Source organism: Peromyscus leucopus, chromosome 9 (assembly GCF_004664715.2).
Source record: "Peromyscus leucopus breed LL Stock chromosome 9, UCI_PerLeu_2.1, whole genome shotgun sequence".
Taxonomy (NCBI): Eukaryota; Metazoa; Chordata; class Mammalia; order Rodentia; family Cricetidae; genus Peromyscus; species Peromyscus leucopus.
This window is the reverse complement of record NC_051070.1, coordinates 55,320,983-55,343,222: the sequence shown is the minus strand read 5'-3', so window position 1 is coordinate 55,343,222 and position 22,240 is coordinate 55,320,983. Positions and strand designations below refer to the sequence as shown.

General features: G+C 44.8%; 2 protein-coding genes and 1 long non-coding RNA gene across 11 annotated transcripts in view; 2 read left to right on the top strand and 1 right to left on the bottom strand.

Moving 5' to 3' along the window:
* The window catches only part of Cdca2 (cell division cycle associated 2), a 32,465-nt gene extending 17,379 nt beyond the window's left edge, over nucleotides 1–15,086 (bottom strand). Inside the window, exons 1-8 of one of the 8 annotated variants that reach the window (XM_028883196.2) lie at nucleotides 14,666–15,086; nucleotides 14,387–14,459; nucleotides 14,115–14,293; nucleotides 12,316–12,467; nucleotides 6,545–6,695; nucleotides 6,100–6,287; nucleotides 4,406–4,481; nucleotides 1,434–1,642 (exon numbers count right to left, since the gene is read on the bottom strand). In XM_028883196.2, coding sequence (XP_028739029.1) covers nucleotides 1,434–1,642; nucleotides 4,406–4,481; nucleotides 6,100–6,287; nucleotides 6,545–6,695; nucleotides 12,316–12,467; nucleotides 14,115–14,293; nucleotides 14,387–14,445 — 1,014 coding nt within the window. In that variant the 5' untranslated portion in view covers nucleotides 14,446–14,459; nucleotides 14,666–15,086. Of the gene's footprint in view, nucleotides 1–1,433; nucleotides 1,643–4,405; nucleotides 4,482–6,099; nucleotides 6,288–6,544; nucleotides 6,696–6,778; nucleotides 6,883–7,661; nucleotides 7,748–7,784; nucleotides 7,897–12,315; nucleotides 12,468–14,114; nucleotides 14,294–14,382; nucleotides 14,460–14,665 lie in introns of those variants that run through there. The other 7 variants (XM_037208432.1, XM_037208438.1, XM_037208437.1 and 4 more) reach the window with 7 other exon arrangements.
* On the top strand, nucleotides 9,081–12,440 carry LOC119088513. Its single transcript, XR_005092162.1, has 4 exons — nucleotides 9,081–9,256; nucleotides 9,766–9,941; nucleotides 11,748–11,865; nucleotides 12,354–12,440. It is a non-coding gene; the product is annotated as an uncharacterized LOC119088513 (long non-coding RNA).
* Nucleotides 15,087–15,561: 475 nt separating the features above from the next.
* The window catches only part of Kctd9 (potassium channel tetramerization domain containing 9), a 31,357-nt gene continuing 24,678 nt past the window's right edge, over nucleotides 15,562–22,240 (top strand). For both annotated transcript variants that reach the window (XM_028883193.2, XM_028883195.2), the window contains exon 1: nucleotides 15,562–15,847. In XM_028883193.2, coding sequence (XP_028739026.1) covers nucleotides 15,800–15,847 — 48 coding nt within the window. In that variant the 5' untranslated portion in view covers nucleotides 15,562–15,799. The remainder of the gene's footprint in view (nucleotides 15,848–22,240) is intronic.

Below are 22,240 nucleotides of genomic sequence, written 5' to 3'. Positions count from 1 at the left end.
GAGGCCACTTGATCCCCATTGTGAACTGCCACATGGGTGCCGAGAACTGGAACTGGATCTTAACTGTTGAGTCATCTCTCCAGCCCTCTGGCTGTAGTGGGGAGCCATTCCAGCTTTGATCTGGAAGTTCCAACTCCCATTGAGGCTTCAGTAACTGTCATGCCTTCAAGGCAGGGCCAAGAGAGGACCCTGAAGACCTGAGATCCGGATGCTCTCTTGGTTCCTGGATCCTGGACGCTGGAGGTAGACCAAGCAGAGTTCTTCAGAGAACACCGCCGGACTGCGATACACCTTTCCTAGACCGTGTAACCAATCCCTTCACTTGTAAGTTACCCCACAAAATAAACCAAAAAAAAAAAAACTCCCTTTTAACTGCGTGGAGTGGCCTTAATAATTTCACCAATACCCGGCTTCTATATTTTATAAACAATATTATAGGCCCAAATTAGAGAACAGAAATCCCTAAGTATGGGTTAAAATAATCCCATTTTTGATCTAGCACACTAAGGAAGATGTGAGTGCCAAAACTATAGTTGTATCAGGCAGATTTCACAACGGTTTGAGCATGAGAATGCACTAAAATAAGACAAGGTAAATGATACTAAGAGGGAGCTTTGTCTCAGCATGGGAACAGCACTTTTAATAATGGAATTTCCTGCCTGAATATTTTTGAGGATGAAACAAGAAAGAAGGTTCTGTCTATGTTTATTGAAAAGATTACAGAGGACCCAATATAAAGGAAGGGATGTTATAAATCCACAGACAGAACAAGCCTTGCAGAAGACAGCCAGGCCTGCAGGCAGGGTCACAGTCCTGGTTAATCACCACCTCCATTTCACCTCACCCAGAACCCCTGCCCAGTCCATGGTTTTGAGTAGTATAACCACCAAGAACAGCACCTGCTCTAAGAATATTCTGCCCAAACAAGACTATCAGCACCCTCCTGAGTTAGTCCTGTCTCCTGACCAGGGAAACACACATTCCATTCTGCTAGAAGCGGCTGATATGTCCAACAAACAATGTACTATCACTGTATACGTGCCAAGGCTGCTGACAGAACAGCTCAGAACATGCTACCTAGTTCCTGTCAACTCCCTCCTGGCTTAGGTTACTGCACTCACAGAGACATGCCTGACTTGAGGTGTTAGACACATGTTTGGAATGGATAGGTTACAGACTGAGGCATTCACCAGGAACTAATTTTGCAATGTAATTCATTATAATTTGGATGAATTTTTTATACTGATACAGTCTACCCACATTAAATTCTGAATACCAATGTAATATTAATTTAAAATAGACCAATCTCAGAATACTACTGTGAGTTAAAAAGAAAGCCAGTGAGGACATGCATTTCCCTCACCCCAGGGTGACATGTCAACTTCAGTTATTGCCCTGAAGCACTCCTTTACGTTAGGAAATGGAACTCTTACCTTGACGTTCTCTGCAAACAGCTTGCCAGGTTTCTTCAACACAGAACGAAGCACAAAGGTCTCAGAGGGAAGGTTGCTGCTCCTGCACACAGGCGTCATTGGGGACCTGATGGCAGGGGATGTGTCGCAGCTCATGTGTGCTGCAGGTGTGTCAAGTGGAACAGCAACAACTGATCGTGTGCCCTCTACACAGTCAGCAACTCCAAGTCCTTCAAGGGGAAAGCGAGAGGACATCATCCAAATCTGCTTCTTCTAGGCACAAGATACTCTCACCACACTTGCCAAGATTGTAACACGACATTTAGAAATTCAGTCAGTAAGCCTGGTACTCAGGAGATGGAGGCAGGAGGATGGACAATTTAAGGCAGCCAAGGCTACACAGTGAGAACCTTTTTCACAAAACCAAGCACTAGTGGTATAGTTCAGTGGTAGAATACTTAGCTAGCACACACTAAATTCAATCCCTAGCAACGTAAAATGAAAGAAATTCAATCCTAATACTCCCTGCTCAGGGAGGAAACACCAGAGACTTCATTTGGACATGAAGAGAAGACAAAGAAATAGCACTGGCCATACATTTAGTACACCTCTAACACAAATAAGGATAAGAGGTTTTGGCTCCCACAGAAATCTGGGACAGAGGGTGGGGGAAAAAAGATCAGGAACGAGCCTTGGAATGCTAATGTACTTTTTCTTAGGATACCTATTACTTGCAACATAAAACCTGAGCCAAACCCTAATAATGAGCCATTTTACTACTCGAGATGGAGGCCTTTCAATATGTAAACACAGTGAAAGAGGAGATGATGAGGAGAGAGATTATCAACCCAAACAGAAGCTGCCCTGCCAAATGTGCAAGCTTCACACTGGCAAATGGAGGGAGTTCAGTTAAATCGGAAGGAATCTACTCAGGGATGTAGATGCAATCTGACCAAAAAGGAAAACCCCTGTATGACACACACACTAGGACATCATTTGTGCAATATAAAACATGTTATAACCATCTAAAGCAGTGCTTCTCAACCTTCCTAATGCTGTGACTCTTTAATACAGTTCCTCATGCTGTGGGGACCCCCAACCATAACATTGTTTTCACTGCTACTTCATAACTGTAATTTTGCTACTGCTATGAATTATAATGTAAATATTCTTGGAGACAGAGGTTTGCCAAGGCACAACCCACAGGTTGAGAACCACTGATCTAAACGAAGACCAGCAGCAAGGGAAGGTAGATATTTAAACAGGATTGCTAAGCAGGATGTCATGTAAAGTAGCAGTGCTGAGTCATAGGGCATGGGGGACAGTAAGGCCATCAGGATGCCAGACTCCTGGCACCACAGCATAGGCAAAGACCTACTTGACACGACTTCCAGCCAGAGGAGCAAGAATGCAGGCAGTGGGGAAGGCAAGGGAGACAGCAGGTGCATTATAGTCTTCTTTACACTACCTACCTACCTACCTACCTACCTACCTACCTACCTACCTACAACAAAAATCTGTGTCTGGATGTGTGTTAGAGCATGTATGTGCAGGTGCCTGTGGAGCCCAGCAGTGCCAGATCTCCTGAAGCACGAGTCACAGGCAGGTGTGAATCCAATTTGGGTGCTAGGAACCACTGTGAGCCTCTGGAAGATCAGCAGGCGCTCTTTATGGTTGAGCATCTCCTGGGCCCTAACAAAGGATTTCGAATCATCTGACCCATGGGCAGGCTCATCGAACAATCGGCACGCAACACTAGACTGACTATATTGACAAAAGCCCCACTGCTCACAGCAGCCCTTCTTTCCCTGTTCATCCCAGCACTTCCGGTAAGATTTGGTGAGGTGCTCAAAAGAACGCTGACCCTTGCTAAGATGTTACCACTGCAGATGGATCGCAGAGTTACCAAGTAAAACGACACTAAGTCTCATGAGAACAAAGCAGAGATCTGCCAAGAAGGTGGCAGTACTTATTTTACCTAGGTGACAAACACAATCTGTCCTTGTACCTTATATACGCAGGCAGAAATCCACCCATCCACCTTAGAATGAAAATTAACATCCAGAGTAGATTCACTACAAAAAAAAAGGGGCGGTGGTGGTGGAAAGTTCCTTTTGAAGCTAAAGGAAAGCTCCAGAGGGAATTTAGACCATTAAGAGTATAAACAAAGAAAACAAAGAATGAGAGTACAAATGGATCAGAAATAGGGGTGTATGCTCAGTAAATAGAAAAACAATTTCCTCTTTAATTACATGAAACAGTTTATGATTTAAAGCAAAAAACGGTAACATGCATGGAGTCACAACCAAGTAAATGTGTATGTCATCTACTGTGCAAAGGGCTAGAGATGTCATGAGAAGGAAAAAAAGACATCAAGTCACAGGGTGAGTAAACTTTAGTGTTTTATGAACAGCTGTACACAGGACCACTCAAATGACTGAGAAGAATGTGTGCTGGAATCCCAGAGCAAGAGAAAAAGAGAGAATGAGGTACAGCTTACAAGACAGTAAACACTAATAAATTAAAACAGAATTCTTTTTTTTTTTTTTGATAGGGTTTTTCTGTGTAGCTTTGGTTGTCCTGGAACTTGCTTTGTAGACCAGGCTGGCCTTGAATTCACAGAGATCTGCCTGCCTCTGCCTCCCAAGTGCTGGGGTTAAAGATGTGTGCCACCACTACCTGGCTTAAAACAGAATTATTAAAAAAAAAAAAAAAAAAAAAAAAATCAAATAAACCAAATGATGGCATTTGGCAAAATAGTAGATGTAAATCAAGTCATATCAGTAGTGACTTGAAACTTTAATGGGCTAAAGCAGGGTGATCTCCACACCTGTTGTCACAATACTTATGACATATAGGCAGGAGCATTATGAGTTCAGGGTTATCACTGCTATAATAAAAGAACTGCTTTCACTCATTTCAGCTTATAGACACACTCATCATGTCTGTGAAAGGGATGGTGTATGTTTGCACTAAGGAAAATCTATACTTACCATGTGAAACCTCCATGAGCTCTGGAAGGGGAGCAACCACACATCCAGGCTGGGCTGAACCAATGTCAGATGACTTCTAGGAGAAAAGACAAAAGAATATAAATAAAGACATGTTCTTACTAACAGTACTGTTGATAACACCTTTATGGAGATTTCAATAAACATCATGGATGACTTGAAAACCTGTTGTTCTGTTGGTCTCTAGCCAGTAAGGGCAAAGTACACAGGGAACTAACCACAGAATATTCACAGCTGCATCCTGAACACTCCACAAAACGATTTTCAATCCTGAAGAAAAGTGTATGTGATTCATTTTTGTTTCCCACTAAAGCCCGGAGAGCTGTGCTACCTGCTACCCTCTAGAGTGGAAATTCTCAAAAGCATAGCCACATTAATTCAGGAATAATTTCTCCTTTGTGATTTATAACCAATGAATCAAAGTTCTGGAAAGAAACAACCATTACAGCTTCTGCCAAACGATCATTTTATATTACCTCGAATAGAGCAGAGGAAACTGGGACCATAAGCAAGTCTGGGATACAAGTGGTTCTTGTGTTACAGAAATCGTAGAGAAGTGTTGTGGGATCACTATGCTATGACCCCCCACCCTTTTTTTACTGTTATCACAATGAATTAGGGTGGGCTAGACGGCTTAAAGAAGTGCCCATTCCTAGCCTAACAACCTGGGCTTCAATCCTAGACCCTACATGGTGGGAGCAAGCCCACACAAACTCTCCTCTGACCCCCACATGCACTCCACGTAACTCACCGAAACTAAGGCATCTCTAGTGACTAGCAAACGTGTACTAGGTCAGACATAAACTGGACCTAAGCAACAGAGATAGCCACACTAAAGTTCATCCGTTGGGCTGACAAGATGGCTCAGCAGGCAAGTTGGATGACCAAGTTCAGTCCTCAGAACCCAAAGTGGCAAGAGCCTTCTCCTGAGTGGACCTTCGCCCTCCGCATGCGCACCTGTACCTTTCTTGCCGCCCTCTACACAATTAAAGTGTAAACTAGTTGTACTGTGATGGTGTCAGGGGCCTCGTCTCAGGAATGAAAGCAAACCCTCTGAAGACACAAAGCAAGAAGCAGGGGTGATTGGACTGGCTTGGCATCTGCAGCTGCACGAAAGTTCCCGACTTCATTAGCATTTTCTGTCCTACTTTAGTAAAACCAGGCAGGTTTCTGTTTTTCCAGAATCTTGACAGACGTTAGGTTGTCACAATCCACAAAAATTCCTAATGCTACTCGAAACAAGTAGAGGAACAGAGAGGAATTTTAAGAGCCCGCTTCCCAGACTAGGTGGGCAAGGATGAACAGACTTGGACAGGCGCTCCAAGTTTCAGCAACTGATACTCCAGTTGATATCCAAATAACCCACTCAGGGACCTGTCCTCCCTGGATGGACAAAAGCCATCTCAGGGTACAACTGAGACCTACAGTCAAACCATCACTATGTAGAACACCTCATGCAGAAGACCTTGGGCTTTACCTTCTCACAAAAGTAGTCAAAAGCAACCAATCTTCCCAAACAGCTTCAAAACCAACTGACAACAATAGTCACACAATTACACATAGAACCAGAGCAGCAGTGTGTATGCTAGCAGGAACTAGCATCTCAGGCCCGGACAGTCTCCATCCTGCCTATGCAGAAAACCACAGTTCTGGCTCTATGTGGGAAGCACAATCACCTCAGTAAGATCTGCAGAGGAGGCCACAGCACAGGCTTGCTTGGCGAGCGCCTGCACGCGAACTGCTTTCCCTTTGGCGCCGCTGAGGGGGTCTTCCGGGCTGCTCTGGGAGGATATTCTCCGCCGCTTTGAAGATGAGTTTACAGGGAACCCAGACTGCTGGTATTCAACAAGACCTTCTTTTTTGGCTATATGTACAAAACAAAATGATATGGGGATAAAGACTTTGTTTTACATTTATCATTTAAAATACCATCCACTATAATAACATAATGCCAAGTTAGTGTTTGTATGTAAGTCCCCAATGAAATAAAAAACCTGTTAACCCTTTTCACTCAAAAAGGGAAACTAAAGGCGGGTGTGGTGGCTTTCACACTGTGGAAATGAGTCTTTTCTTGTTGTGGAAAATTATCTTTACCCACAAAAGTCCACGCCTTCTACTCACTCAAATCGGATGTCTTAGACCCTCGATCTGCTTTTGAGGCTGCGGGACCACCGGCCATCTTCTCGGTTTCCTGTACTGGGTGAAAAGCAGACCGGAAAGCAGCCATTCGCTCTCTTAAAGCACTGGCATGTCGGTACAGTCCTGGGCTGCCCTGTGAAATGCATAAACAGAGCATTATAAATCAAACGGCTTCTTAGCTAGGCCTGCCATCACCAACTCCAAAACAAAGCACACCAAAGCTTATGAAGACAAGGTAGTGTGACAGAGCCTCTTTTCCTCAGAATTACACATTTTCTGTCCGAATAGTCCATGTGCTGTAGCCATCTCAGTGCGCCTCTGTCCCTGTTGTTTAAGATCGGAGCAAAGAAAATTAGCTAAGTGGTTACCCACAGACATATACCCAATATGTTGGTAGGTACTGAGCCAGGCTAACAGAACTTAAAATGGGTAGGAAGTATTTTTATAGAGGCTCTAAGACCAAATGCATCTCTGCTTATTTATTTATTTATTTATTTATTTATTTATTTATTTATTTATTTATTTATTCTGGGGGGGGGGAGCAGAAGGGGTGTAATGAATCACCTGAAAAGGATTCTAAGGGTTAAGAACAACCTTGGTAGCCATCACTAAGACAGTGTCAACAAGACAGGATGAAAGGGAACGAGAAAGCAGTTCAGAACAAACCAACCTCAGGGCTGGAGCGCAAGGAAGAAAAAGGCAGAGGGAGCATCCTGCACTGAAAGGGCTGCACCACGAGCAGCCATGAAGTAAATCGCTGCAGATCAGCACACTGATGCACAGTGCACAGATGCTCTCCTCCCTGGGAGACCAGACAAGACAAGGATGCCTGACCGCTCTGTTCCAGCACACACTTCTGATAGCACTCCTACCTCTTCCTGGCTAACGCCCGAACTTTGTAAGATCTGGAAGACACTCACTTCCTTAGGGCTGAAAGCCAACCATTCACTTCAGACACAAACACAGCAAGCCCAGGAGCTTTTAGAAACCCTGCCCATGAGGTTCTACACAAAGATAAAAATGAATTTATACTACTAGATACTAGATAAAGCTAATGACATAAAACTATAAAGTTCTGTTCATATAAAAAATAAACTACCGATCAAGCACTTTATCCAGGCTGCTTTTTCTTTTTTCTTGGGCCACTAACATTTCTCCTAATAAGGACTGTGGCAATTTTAACATTCTAACCTATGGGCAAAAGGAAGGGGAAAAAAGCTACCTCCCTTTACGATATCATACGGAGGAAAAGCTGTTAAAATCCTGAAGTCATGTTTGATGATCTGCTCTCATATTTGATTCTATCCCTAGTTAAGGACAGTCACAAGACAAACTGCCTACTACATAATAGAGGAACATTTCAAACTGAAATGTACTTGATGATGTAAACCTTTATGACATAAACAGCAGCACATAATATTCCCCACAGGCTTGTGGGCAACTCACCTATGTAACAAAGATTATCTTAAAGGCACCCAAACTATCTTGAAAGTGCCTTTCTGTGACATTATTTGAATATGTCAGGGCTGGTTTACTATCCCAGGAACTCAGAGCACTTAGGAAGGCCTAAACTAAGTTCCCCTAATTAAACCTGTTCCCGATGGAGGAAGAGAACAATGTTCATGAAGAAAGAAACGAAAACGTTGTCATGCCTTTGTCTCATGAACTGCATTGGTATTGCTAAGTCCCATTCTTTCCAGGTACAGAAACTGTTCCAGGTGCTTAAGGCTTTGGGGTAGGGTTGGTGGGTGGGGGTGGGAGTGGAGTGATACCCCAGAATGAGGTTTAAGAACATACTCATGTTATGGAGAGAGCACCAGTGTGGCTGAGCCGAGTAATGTGTTGCTTTGGCTATTTAGGAAAGGAAGATCCCAAGTGGCATTTGAATTGAAGCCACAATGAAAACTGTTTTAACACCAAGGGAACAAGGCATATAACAAAAAGAAAAAGAGCAGAAGCCCTCTGGAACAATGGGAAGAAAGCAAGTCTGCGTGTCCACTGACTGGAGGAGGCCGGGATGAGGCCACAAGTACACAGGACTCAGGCCAGTGGGGCAGAGAGACTTCAAACAAGTCGCTGGGTTTTGGTTTCAATAGGAAACGTGGGAAGCTTAAAGCAACAGAGGCCATGACGTCATTCACTCTAAAACACCTTTCATCTGTGTACTGGCGGGTGGATGGGGAAGCAGGAGTAAGGAGACCAGTTCAGGACCCTGGCAGGAAGGATATGAAGGTCAGATCGGCCTTGAAATGCAGTCTAAAGGACCGAGGATGACTAAAAGGTATCTGGCCTGAGTGAGCTGGGTAAGGTGCTTTAGCTAGAATGATGGCGTCCTGATGGTCAACTTGCTAGGATTAGAACCACAGAGGACAAACCTCTGGGTGTCTGTGAAGGCATTTCCAAAGCAGAGGGACGGCCTGCCTTCAGTACCAGTTGGACTATCCCGTGGGCGGGGCCCAGACTAAATGAAGAGAAAGGGAATGGGACACTAGTATTCATCATTCTGTTTCCTAGCTGTGGAGACATTGTGACCTCAAGCTCCCTCCCTCCACCATTCCATTCCCATCACGATGGACTGCACTCTAAAACTGTGAACCAGAATAACCATGTGTTTGTGACAGCAACGGAACAAGTAACTAATTAGGCCGGGGTATGCTCGAGACACTCCACTCAACACTCAAAGTGACCACACAGGTAGCTGGCATGGAGGTCTGGAGCCCTAGGGATCTCAGTTGCAGACATTTCAGAGTCATCAGCACATAGATGATACTCAAAGCAAATAGTAGAGACCCAGGCATACTGGCATTTCTGAGGGAAAAACTGGGCTTGACAGAAACAGAAATAACCAGTGACATAGGAAGAACACTGGGCCAAGGTGTAGTCCTACAACCCAAATGAGGAAGTGTCTCAATGTATTAAACACAGCCAAAGTCATGAAAGTCCGAGAGATTAAAAATGGCTGGCAACAGCGAGAGAGGCTAGAGGGAGCAGGGCATGGGGGCACATGCCTGTAATCACAACAGCTGGGGCTTTAGGGTTCTACAAGGACTGAGTTCCACACAAGCCTGAACTATGCTGAGACCAGAAGGAGAGGATGGCAAGAAGGGAAATGGAGTCAGTCAAACAGGACAGGTCGAGGGGGACAGCCAGAGATGGGGCACAGAAAAGGAATGTGGTGGTTTAAACGAGAACTGTTCCTACAGGTGTGGGCATTTGAACTTGGTTCCTAGTTGGCGTCACTGCTTGGGAAGTTCCGGATCCTTTAGGAGGTGCAGCCTCACAGGAGAAAGTACACGAGAGGATGAGGAAATGGCCTTGAGAGCATATAGCCTTGCTTGGGTTCAAGTTTGCCTTCTCCATCTTCTACATGTGAATAAAGGTACGATCTCTCACTGGGCAGTGGTGGCGCATGTCTTTAATCCCAGCACTCAGGAGGCAAAGACAGGAGGATTTGTGAGTTTGAGGCCAACCTGGTCTATAGAGTTCCAGGGCAGCCAGGGCAACAGAAAGACCTTGTCTTGAAAAACAAATAACAAACAAGTTATGATCTCTCAGCTGCCATGCCTCCCCCATTATGGAGTCTCTCTCTGGAATCATAAGCTAAAGTAAACCCATTTCCCTTAAGCAGCCTCAATCACTGTATTTTATCATAGCAACAAAAAAATAACTAATAAATAGAATGAGAACACAGCGATCTGGTGACCCAAAGGAAAAAAGGGTAAGCTAATCACAAAAGAAAGCCCAGCTCAGACTAGTACCCAGAACCATAATAATGCAATCACATGACTGGTGACATAACCAAGCTCCTGAGATGCTGGAGAGAAAGGGCAGTGTGTGAAGAAAGAGGGCTAATTCTTCACTGTCCACTGTGGGCAGTGAGCACAGAACACAGAAGTAAACAGCAACGGAATATTTAGAAGATATTTAAGGGGCAGGGCTAGAGAGATCGCTCAGCACTGGCTGCCCTTGTAGAGGACTTAGGCTCAGTTCCCAGCACTCACACGGCAGAGTTTACAACCCTGGAACTCCAGTCCCAGGTGATCTGATGCCCTTTTCTCACCTTTGTGGGCACCACACACATGTGGTACACAAAGATGCATTTGATCTTTCAAGTAAAATCTTTAAATAGATTCAGGAGCTGGGGAGCTGGTTCAGTGAGCAAAAAACTTGCAACACGGGCATGAGGACCTGGGTTTGCACCCCCAAAACCCATGCAAAAGCAAAGTATGATGATGCATGTCTGTTGGGGGTTGTTACACAGAGAAAGGCATATCCCAGAAACCTCCTGGCTAGTCTGTGTAGCCAAGTCCAAAAGCTTCAGGTTCAGTAAAGAGCAATAGAGGAAGAAACCTGATGTCATCCTCTGGGCCATACATACATATGCTTAGACTCACATACACAAAAACCAATCTATCAGCCTACCTTGCAATGTGGGACATTTCTTACCCACAAGAGGTTTTGTAATAGCATGCACTGATCATTTGGAAAATACTCGTTTTCTGTGTTCTTCACACTTTCTAAAAAGTGGTTCATTAAAAAAAGGCGGTATCAAAGTATTTTATGTTATACCCACTGATCAGTCAAGAAGCTGTCAAGTGCAATCACGGGTACATGTTTTCTAAAATCTTAATTTCCTCTTAAAATGCAACCCTCCTCACTGGTAAGACAGAGTTCAGTTTCTGTGGTAGATCACTGCCTATCCGTGACATTTACAAGCCCAACAAACCACAATTTTTCTATCAGTTGATCCATCAAGTAAAAATGATGTTTTGTGAAAAAATAGCCAGGTCAATCCATACAACTCAATCATACACATTTCTAGAAACTTCTGAAGTGCTTGATGCAAACTTCCCACTTCATTACACACAATATTTGAAGAAAGAGATGTAGAGAAGTTTATCATTATTATTATTATTAGTGCTTCAGAGATATTTAACAAAACTAATATCCTTTCCTGTGACTGCCCAGCAAGTACTAATATGATGACAGTGTGATGTCATTGTCATGGCCCATGCTAATAGGCCAGTAATCCCACTTATGACTAGTTTTGCTTCATGAGTATAAATATCAACATATTTTGGGGTAAAGGCAAATAACATTTAGTAAAATTAGAAAACAGTTGACTTCATGGATCTTCCAAAAAGGACTCAGGAAAACTCCATGGTTCTGTTTTCACATGTTCAAGAAATTGTCTCATGCACAGACCATGTTGCAAAGCAGAAGAATGATGTGGAAATAACGGAAGTCAATTATTCTAGAGTAAGAAGGCCAACATCACAGTGGTTGCCCTCTGCGGAGTAGTGGTAAGTGGGGCTTATGTCTTTCATAACAAGCCTTCAACTATTTGACCTTTTAGGGGCATGCATTAATTTGATAAAATCTGACAAAGAGCCAAATACACCAGAAGATAAGCCACTTGTTCCTTTTTCTCCGTCTCTGCCCAACCAGCAGTTATGAAAACAGTAGACATATAGAGGAGCCACAGAAAGAAAAACACCAGGAGAGCTTTCCTCAGTCTATGAAAATTTTACAAAACAGAAAGCTCCTCCAGAAAGTCAAAGATCCAGTAAATCTTACCATAGCCATGCTAGGTTATCAGGCTGTATGTCACCCCACAATCCCTGCAAGACATAGAAGGCAGTCCATCCTCCCACCCCCCAAGACCCAAACAGAGAAGTGTCAGAAAGCAGAACCCTCTATTAGAGTGAAACATGTCCTTCACAAAATTCATGAGCACGCAGGAGAAAATATACCTGAAAGGGGGAATTGTGTGCTAATGGAGATCTTGTAGCATTCTTTAGGCTTCGCTGCTGAGCAATGAAACGGATCAGGCAATTTGTTTCTGGAGAGCCCCGGACACCGACTGTAGACCGTCGCCTGGTCTTCTGAAGGGAAGATGACTTTCCTGCAACAAAATGCCCTCACACATCAGAAACATGGCAAAGGTCAGTAATTGTGTCCTGTGCTAGTGATGGGCCACCATGAGTGAGAAAACAGAGTAAACACATGTTACAGGAAACTAAAGAATTACTGGCAAAATAGCTCATGTATAAACAGTTAGATAGAGACTTTCACTTGACCACTGATTTAATTCACATTTCTAGATCAGCACTTGGCACATAGAAGGCCATGAATACTCTTAGTTTTCATTTCTGTCCTATATCCCCAGTACATGGAGAGGGCAGAGGTAACAACTTGATGCTAAGAATCTTTCTTCTTGTTTATAACATAAACCATGTACCTATACTAAATTGTACTATGGTTTCACCTACTGCGGTCATCCAAACTCTGAAAATATTGCATGGGAACAGGCTAAAGCAATTCACAGATTTAAAACAACATGCTATTCCAAGCACCATAAAATCCACTGTCCAACAACATCTGGCCCAGGATGTGCCTCCTCTTTCTGAATGTAATACCTATGCCTTACATGTCACATACCTCAGGTCACTCACTGGCTGTCTGGGCTGTAAGACAGTCGAGGTTCGCAGCAGTAGCTGCACTCAAATAAACATTATTTTACTGTGGTTCGCTCCAGCCTCAAGAGCAGTGATGGCAATAACTCAGCCACGCTAGAAGTGCTTCTGTGAAGTGACTGCTAGGTATCTAAGCAGAGGAAGAACACTTTGTGATGGTTAAGCTTGAGTCTAAACTCAACTAGCTTGATCAGGGCATGTTTCCGAGAGCCTACTCATGGACCAGCAGGCCACATCTCTTACTGTGGCTAATTTATAAATTAAGCACAATCACTGGCAGGCATGTACGCATAGCAAAAGTCAGTATCTATATGCTTTATTCATATCTTTGGTTCTAAAAATTTACTAGGGCTCATGGAAGACAGCCCCTATGTGGCTGGGGCCGGTGAGAGACTCCTGTATTCTGTTCTTTTTTTTTTTTTTTTTTCAAAATAATTCTTTTACTTAAACTTCAGTATATCATCCTGAATTTTGCCCATGCACACAAAACTGAATCTAGTCTCTTTGGCGATAATTCTGAACAACACAGAATGAATGCCACTTTGGCTTAGCCGAATTCAAGCCTTACAAAGTATAGTATGATTGGCCCCTCCAGTGCCTCATTATCCTTCTTTATGATATCCTTCTTGTTGTTCTATTACTCAAAGAACTCCATTCCCATATTTCTTTCTCCATCTAGGACAGATTTGACAGGTGAATTTTCTTCCTGAGGTTGAAGGAGATCAGCCTCTGGATCAATTTTCTGTTTGTGAGTTTTGAATGAGGTACACAACCTGTCAGTGCTATCCTTTCTTAACTGCCTTTCGACTTCCTCTTAGTTTCATATACGATGTTTTCTAGGGTGGCACAAAGAACGACTGACTTAGTTAGGAACACTGTGTTGGGAGTCCTAGGACCCCTTTGGTCCCTGCTGTCCATGGTGAGTTGTGATGAACACAGAAGTCTCCCCAAACAAGGCAGTCTGCAGGGTCAATATAAATATGCACAGCAAGAAAGTCAGTCAGTACAGACATGTACAATGGGGCCTACTACAGCTATTTTTAAAACTGAAAATGCAATATGAGAACTTCTCTTACCTGAAGGGGTCTTAACAAAGCTTTCAGGTGTGATTCCCAACTGCTCTACAGTTACTGTGGAGAAGTCCAAAGGTGTCTTAACCGTACCGGGGGTGCAAAGATGAGGAGTCCCATCTTCTATATGCTTCTGAGGGGTCACAAGCTTCCCAGCTCCCAAGATAAAAGAGGCATTTTCTGAAAACGGACAACACGTTGCAGAGCTAAGCAACACAGTCAAGAAAAGCACTCAAACTTCCATCTAACCGAGGCCAACAGGTCACCAACATACCAGATTATTAAAGGCACACTCCTTGGATTCAGAGAGCGGCTCGTCGTGTGAACTTGTATCCATCTGGGGATGTAGGACTTAGAGAGAAACAAGAATAAAAAGTGAAAAATAATCCCACTACAAGTCAAAAAGCATGCGACGGAACTCTAACGAAATCTGTACTAGAGGAACATGGGTGGGGAGAGAATTCGGGGCGTTCTGGTTAAAGAGATGCTACTGACCTAACAAAGCAGACAAGTCGGTCCTTTTCATCCCTTTTCCCGGGGCCGGATAACAGACCTACCTCTTACACTCGAGGCCCGCGCCTCCCTCAGACGACGACGACAACGACGACAAGCGTCGCGCAAGCTCGGTTTCAGAAAGCACCAGAGGCCCGGGAGGGAAGCCGGCTTGGACTCCTGCTGGCCGCTGCACGCCTGGACACACCACGTCCAGGCGAAGCGAACTGGCCTCGCTACCCGCCAGCAAATTCAAACTGCGGCCACGCCCCCGCGGAGGGATCTTCCCGATCGGTCGTCCGTGTGCGAGCGTGCGTCCCGCTCCCTCCGGTCCTCACCGCCGCGCTCTTGGTCGCCGCAGGGGGACCTTTGTGTATCCCGGGGGAACCACGGCCGGCCCTGAATGATCCCCCTAGCGAGACACCCCTGCGGCAAAATAATGTCCTGGGGACTACCTATGAGTCCCGCGGAGCAACACTTCAGTTAGCCGATAACTCCGCCCCTAACCTTTGGATTGGCCGCTGCAAACTTCGAAAATGAATCATTAGACCAATCGCGACATAACCGCAGGATGGCTAGTTTCCCGCATTAGCCAATCCCGACACCAGCCGTTACCTTGGTGGGTGGGAGGGTAGGAGGGGTTGAAGCAGAGCAAGGCGCTGACTGGTGTATGGGACTTCAATGTCCCGCCTCTTCCTTAGACTCCGCCTCATTATGCAAATGAGCGCTGCCTACCCTCCAGCGTACGCCTGCTCAGTAACGCTTAGAGCCACCCTTTAACCAGGAGGTTCTGCTCTGATTCGCCGATACTCCTTTCCGTCAACCAGCCTTCAGCCTCTCTTTCCTCCCTCCGCCGACTGGCGTTAGTCTAAGCCCACCCCCTCGCGGAACTCTGATTGGCTGAATGCTGGCCGGCGCCGAGCGTTGATTGGCGTTGCTCGGTGTCGGTCTTGGCGCGGTTGGGGGAAGGGCCGCTAGCAGGCTAAGGAGCCTAGGGGCGGGGTGGGAAGGAGGATCGGCCAACCCCGGGGTGTGGGACTGAGAGTGCGTGCGTGAGGAGTGTGGGGCCGACCAGGAAGGTGGCGAAGGGCGGAGAGTCCGGGTGGGAGGCGGGAGGGGTCTCGCGGGCGCGGAGCGCGGCGGGTGGCGGGCCGGGGGCGAGGGTGGCGGCTCCCTCCGGACCCGGCGCGGGCGGCGCGATGCGGCGGGTCACGCTGTTCTTGAACGGCAGCCCAAGGAACGGCAAGGTAAGCGGCGGCGGGGGCGCGACCTGGGGACGGACCCCTCAGTCCCCGACAGGTCCCGGCAGCCCGGCCACCGGAGCTCCGAGGCGCCGCTGTCACCTGAGCGGCGGGCCGAGGTCCCCTCCCACCTTCCCGCGGCGCCCTCCAGTCCTTATCCGTGCTGAGTAATGCTCAGCCCCGGGAGGAGGCAGAGATCACCGAGGCGGGTGACCCTGGCCAGGTCGGGAGAAGGGAAACTCCGGGGGACAGTTGAGTGACAACCTCAGAATGGGGACCTGGTCTGCAATGCTGCCCTCCTCTTTCAAGGGGCCTGGGCCCCCCTGCCCTGACACTGTGCAAAACTTTTGTACACGGTTTATTGTGTCGCCTTGTTTTGGTCACTTCGAGGACGGTGACAGCAGACCAGAGTGACTTGATTTGACAGTAGCCTTTGCTGCGTTTAGGCCTCCGTGGAGGGCGTGGTGCTAAATATTTTTCCGATGGTACAGCAGCCTCTTGCCCCACCCTTGAAAGTTATTTGGAAAATGTTGGCTGTTCCTGGCGGGCTGGTAATGTGTGGTTAAATGACCGCCCCACACATAAGTAAGCCTGTTTAAAGGCTCAGAAGTAATGAAGCTTTTTAAAGTTTCACTTCAAGGTACATTGGCCCCACTCCACTAATGGGCCAGAAAACTCTTAATTCCTACACGTATATATAGCAAAACTATTCAAAAGCATTAAAGGGAGAGACGGAGTTTTTCGACTAGTCTGTAGTTTTGAATAAAGGGACTCTGGAAATCTGAACCACAGTGAGGTTTGTGCTCTGCAACTTTGTTTTCTTAAAAGTTGCTATTCATACAGAAATAGTATTGGCATAAGTTCTACCAGGGTTTCAGAAATATGTGCCGCAAGCAAAGGCTCTTACCAGTTCTGATCGTGAACTTTTCCTCTACCAACTCTCGAGTTGGCTGGTTTTCATAAACTGAAGTCTGTGTGGTTACTGAGAGATTTAGTAGATCCAGTGTTAACAATTGTATTGCTGTGCACTTCGACCAGTGCTGGCCTGTGCTGTGGTACTCCATGAAGTCCCAGTGTTTAGAGGCCCTTATGAATCCTCAACTCTAAATATTTTCTGAATCCACTGCATTTTATTGTCCAAAAATTGAGTGAGTTGCTCTCTGTGTATTATTTAAATTTCTTAAAAACCTTCTAAAAAGTTTTAAACTTTGTGTTTGACTGTGAGTTTCCAATTTAAATCTTATTTACTTAAAATATCTTGAAATTTCAGAAGATTGGGGAAAGTGCATCTCAAATAATGGTGCATGCATATGCTTTACAAACAAAGATGGTAAAGTCTGAAGTGAAGAATACTGACATTTAATATTTCAAAGAAACTATGCCCTAAGTCCTTCCTACTAAGCTAGAGAACATAGGTTCTGAAGCTCTTTCCTCTCCTTTCGGTTGGTGGAAAAATATATTCTTATTTTGTGTTCACTGGTGTTTTGCCTGCATGTCTATCTGTGTGAGAGTGTCAGAATCCCTAGAACTGGGGTTTCAGACAGTTGTGAACTGCCATGTGGGTCCTGGGAATAGAACCCAGGTCCTCTGGAAGAATAGTCAGTGCTCTTAACTGCTGAGCCATCTCTCCAGCCCCCTGAAATGACTCTTATTTGACAAGATCACAATACTGCCTGTGTATATATATGGATGGATATGTTGTATATACATAGCAACTATATTTAATCAGGGGTGTCGTAAACATGGCGTGGATGCTCATTAAAATATTCCCAAATGAAGTGCTACCCTGAAATAGTTTGGTTTCTTGTTTGTAAAGTAGATATATCATTTAGATTGCCTCCTTACTTACCTGGTTTCTATTTTTAATCCCTTAGTCATGAGAATAATCTTTTTTTTTCTGAATGGGTTTCCCTCTTAGAGCTTGCCTTGTGGCTATGGGCTGGGAAGTAGGAAGGCATGGATCTCATCACCGTGCATCAGGGTATCAACATGCATTTTCTGTTTGAGTAACTGATAAGTGCTCTTAATGTTGATGAAAGAGCTGGTTTCTCCTAAGTGAAATGAAATCCCATGGAGGGTATAAGATGACCCCTTGGGATTTAGGAAGGAATGTATATTATTTTTGCTTTTATTTAAAAACAAAATAACTTTAAAATGTGGCTTTTCTAATGTGGAAAGGCATGCGGGCCTTAGTCACTGAACTTGTCGAGCTGGTCTTGTTTTCCGGGAACAGAGGCCTGCACATGTGAGTAGGTTGAGAGCCAGCACCGGTCGGTTCTCTTTGCCATGATACATAGACGCCTCTAAGTACATTGGAGACTTACATCATTCCGTCTTCACTGAGCAAGCCATCAACTATGCGAGTGACTTTACAAGATTACCTCAAAGAAACTGCAGGTTGAAGCCAGTGTTAATTATGCAAGCACAGTAAACACTGAGAAAGGGGCAAAGCTGTTTTTACGTGGCATTAGCTGCAAAGTTAAAATAATAATAATAACAACAACAACAATAATAAAAGGATCTCAGAAGCCGAAGAGTGCCATGTTTTAAGAAAATTATTTGAAGTTTCCCTTAATCATTGCTATTAATGCCCAGCTTCTTCTTTGGGTTATGGTTCTTTGACTGATTATCCTGTGGTATGATGAGGTCATTTTAATTACTAAGACTTGAAAAAATGTATTTTCCTGTACATGCCGGCAAATGGTCTTGGGGATTTTTTTTTTTTAACTTTGTTTTAGTTTTTAAAAACTTTTAGAGGTTGCTGGGCAGCCATGGCACACACCTTTAATCCCAGCACTCGGGAAGCAGAACCAGGTGATCCCAGTGAGTTCGAGGCCAGGAGGTTAAAAGCATTGCACAAGCAGCTTGTGTGATGAACAGAGTTGGGATCCTGAGAAGCAGATGTTAGGTGGATAGGTAGTCCACCAGGACTTCCAGCCCCTGAAGGACGGATGAGGGCTCTCAGGAGGAAGCTGGCTAGCTTTGCTGCCCATGGTGCCAAACTCAAGGATCAGCTGAGAGACCCTGCCTCAGTGAATAGGTGAAGAACACGGGAAAAAGACTCCTCAAGTCACCCTCGGGCCTCAACATGCATGTGCACACAGGTGCCTACACACCTGAACACACACACACACATGAAAAAGAATAAAAACCTTTATTGTTTGAAGGCAACCTTATATTTAGCAGAATCTCACTAAAATTAATGATAAATATTTAAAAGGTCCCTGCTGGCCAGTTTGTCATCTGAGTAAATAAAAATCATATCATTTAGAAAAACATCCCTGACGGTGGCACACTGTTTATAATTAAATAAATACACAACTGATTGAGCACGAGCCCAAAACTGTTCTACTGATGGCCTTTGAGAACTACACTCCCCAAACACTGACTCATTTGAGTCACAGGGAGGAGGGGGCTGTTATTGGCTCCAGAAAGGTCGGCTGTGCCTACACCGTCCATCTTTGCTCCATATGCTTCCCCATTTCCTTTGATCTCTTTACTGTTTATTCCCTGTAAAGTTTAGTATTAAGAACATGAAATGGATTCTGACATCTAAATAAGACACGTGGCCTGAGCAACCCTGTATCAGTACCACCAGTAACGAGTTGGGCAGATCATTGGCTTTTTGTAAACAGCATTCATTCATTCATTCAGCTACCACTTACCAAGTACTGTTTGAGTGGGGCCCTCCATGCCAAATGCAGCAGCTACAGGAAATAGCCTGTATTCTGTACTGACGTTTGCATTCTTAGTCCAAGAAAGAGCTTCCCTTCTATCTTTGATATCAAGTCAGATATGTGTGGTTGGTATCATATACTCAGACTGCAACTCATTACATTGTTAGAGGTAAAAATCTGACTCTTGGAATCCAAACCTCAGTAAGAGCTTTTGTTTGTTTGTTTTTTCAAGACAGGGTTTTTCTTTGTAGCTTTGCTCCTTTCCTGGAACTCACTCTGTAGACCAGGTTTGCCTCGAACTCACAGGGATCTGCCTGGCTCTGCCTCCTGAGTGCTGGGATTAAAGGCGTGCACCACCGCTGCCTGGCGAGCTTGTTTGTTTCTTAATATATTTGATGTATACAGACTATGTATAAAATATTGATATACACCAAAATGAAAGGAAAATCCTACAAGACATTAATTTTGTTTCTCTTTGCTGCTTTCCTAGTCTTTCCAAACTTGACTTTTTCATTTCCTATTTCTATCAATTAGTGGCAGTGTCTGCCTTTCAATGCTTTCGTGAAGTCCGTATGTAAAATAGTAGCATGGTTATCCATTCTCCCGTCAGCAGACTTTTATCACCTGTACTGCTGTGTGTGTCCTGTAGTATAAAGAACACTCCTAGAGTGCTTTAGGCACAGGACCACTGCGGAGACTTAAAAACAGTGCTGGCCTCCAGCCCCCCAGGTCTGAGTGAGGCTGCCATATAGCATTCTATCACAGTTCTCAGGTTGGGGGCCGTAATTTGAGAACCACCTCTCCTCCTCCCCCTTCACCCTTTCCTTCCCCATCTCTAGAGAGATGGCTCAGGAGTTAAGAGTACTTACTGCCTGTAGAGGACTAGAGTTTGAATCCCAGCACCCACATCAGGTAGCTCACAACAGCCTTATCACTTCAGCTCCAGGGCATCAAATGCCCCTGGTTTCCACAGACACCTGCACTCACATTACAACCCTCCTCCAGATATATATTTTAAAAAGTAGCCCCCTGAGTCCAGTAAATGCTGCTCATATGCACGTGGTTATGGGACCATCCACTTAACTATGGACAACCTACCCCTAACCATGTCCTCAAAGTAAAGTGACTCCACCTCCCTCAGCAGCCTCAACTGCCACTAGCTGCTCCACCAAGGCCTCACCCCATTCATGTTGAAATTTTGACTGGCTTGATATGATGGTACAGGTCTTTTGCAGGTAACTATAGCTACTGTGAGTTGATGTGTGCAACAGTTATGTCCAGAAGTCAAGCATTTCTCAGCGCTCCTCCTCATTTGCTAGCTCTTACATTCTCTCTTCCCACTCTTCCTAGATGCTTCCTAAGATGTGGGTGGAGGTGGGGGGGGGGAATTTAGATGATTCACCCACAACTGAGTACTCACAGTCACTTATACTTCGCACTTTGAGTCTCTCTATTAACTGTTACCTACTGCAAAAAAGAAGCTTCCTTGACCAAAGTTGAGCAACATTAATCTATGAGTATAAACATAAATATTTATAACTCAGTTTGACAGCCTGAAAATTTAACATAACAGCAGTAGGTTCCTCTCTAAGGCCTGTGAGCTTTTGACCAGATTTATAGTACCAGGCATGAAATCCCTCCTCTAGAGCAAGCCTCATATCCAATCAGAAAGTGGTTGGTTATCCCTTGTAACTGTCACACCACTATTACATCAGGGGACATCCTACCAGGCAAGGCTGTATTATAGGATCAGGCACTGAATTAAGACTGTTGGTGTCTTTTTTCCTCCAGTATCCTGTATAGCACCTTTTGGTACTTTGTAGCTAGACAGTAGGGAGAGTGTTTCTCTGTCAGTCAAGGTTGATTTCTCCTATGTTCTGTATCTAAAATGAGTGCTGTCTTCAGCAGTAGAGTTTTACCATCTAATTATGGCGGATAGCCAAGAGTGATGGCAATAGCCTGCCACCCTGAGGCCCAGATACCTAGGAGGTAGGCATACCATGACCTGGCACTGAGATTTCTATTTAATGACCCATGTGTTCTGGAGCAGCATTGTCCACCCATGCAGGATACCTATCTCTCTCTCTCTCTCTCTCTCTCTCTCTCTCTCTCTCTCTCTCTCTCTCTCTCTCTCTCTCATACACACACACACACACACACACACACACACACACGAGTTTTTTAATAAGGCCTCTTCATAATCTTGAGTTTTGGTGAACACAGTCCTGTTCCCTTCTCCGCCCTGTCTACCTTCCTGTCCCCAATAAACCTTGAACCAGAGTCCTCCACTTCCCCTTCTTTCATGTGGCCTGTGTACTGTCCTCTCTGATAATACTTTCTACTTGAGTTGCAAGATCATAGCTTTCCATACAGCTATTTCACAAACTCTTGATTTCGGTTAAGCCTTCCTCCACCCCCTTATTTCCCCACCTCCCACCAAGTGTTCAGTTTTAGAAGGTAATTGCAGATTGTTTTTTTGAAGTTATTGTGGGTACTTATATTCCCACCAGCAGTACTTATCTTCCTACTGATTGCATTCTTTCCACCATTTAATATTGTCATAATTTTCATTTTTTCTTTTGAGACAGGGTTTCTCTGTGTAGCCCTGACTGTCCTGGAACTCACTCTGTAGACCAGGCTGGCCTCGAACTCACAGAGATCAGCCTGTCTCTGCCTCCTGAGTGCTAGGATCAGAAGTGTGCCTCACCACCATCGAGCTAGA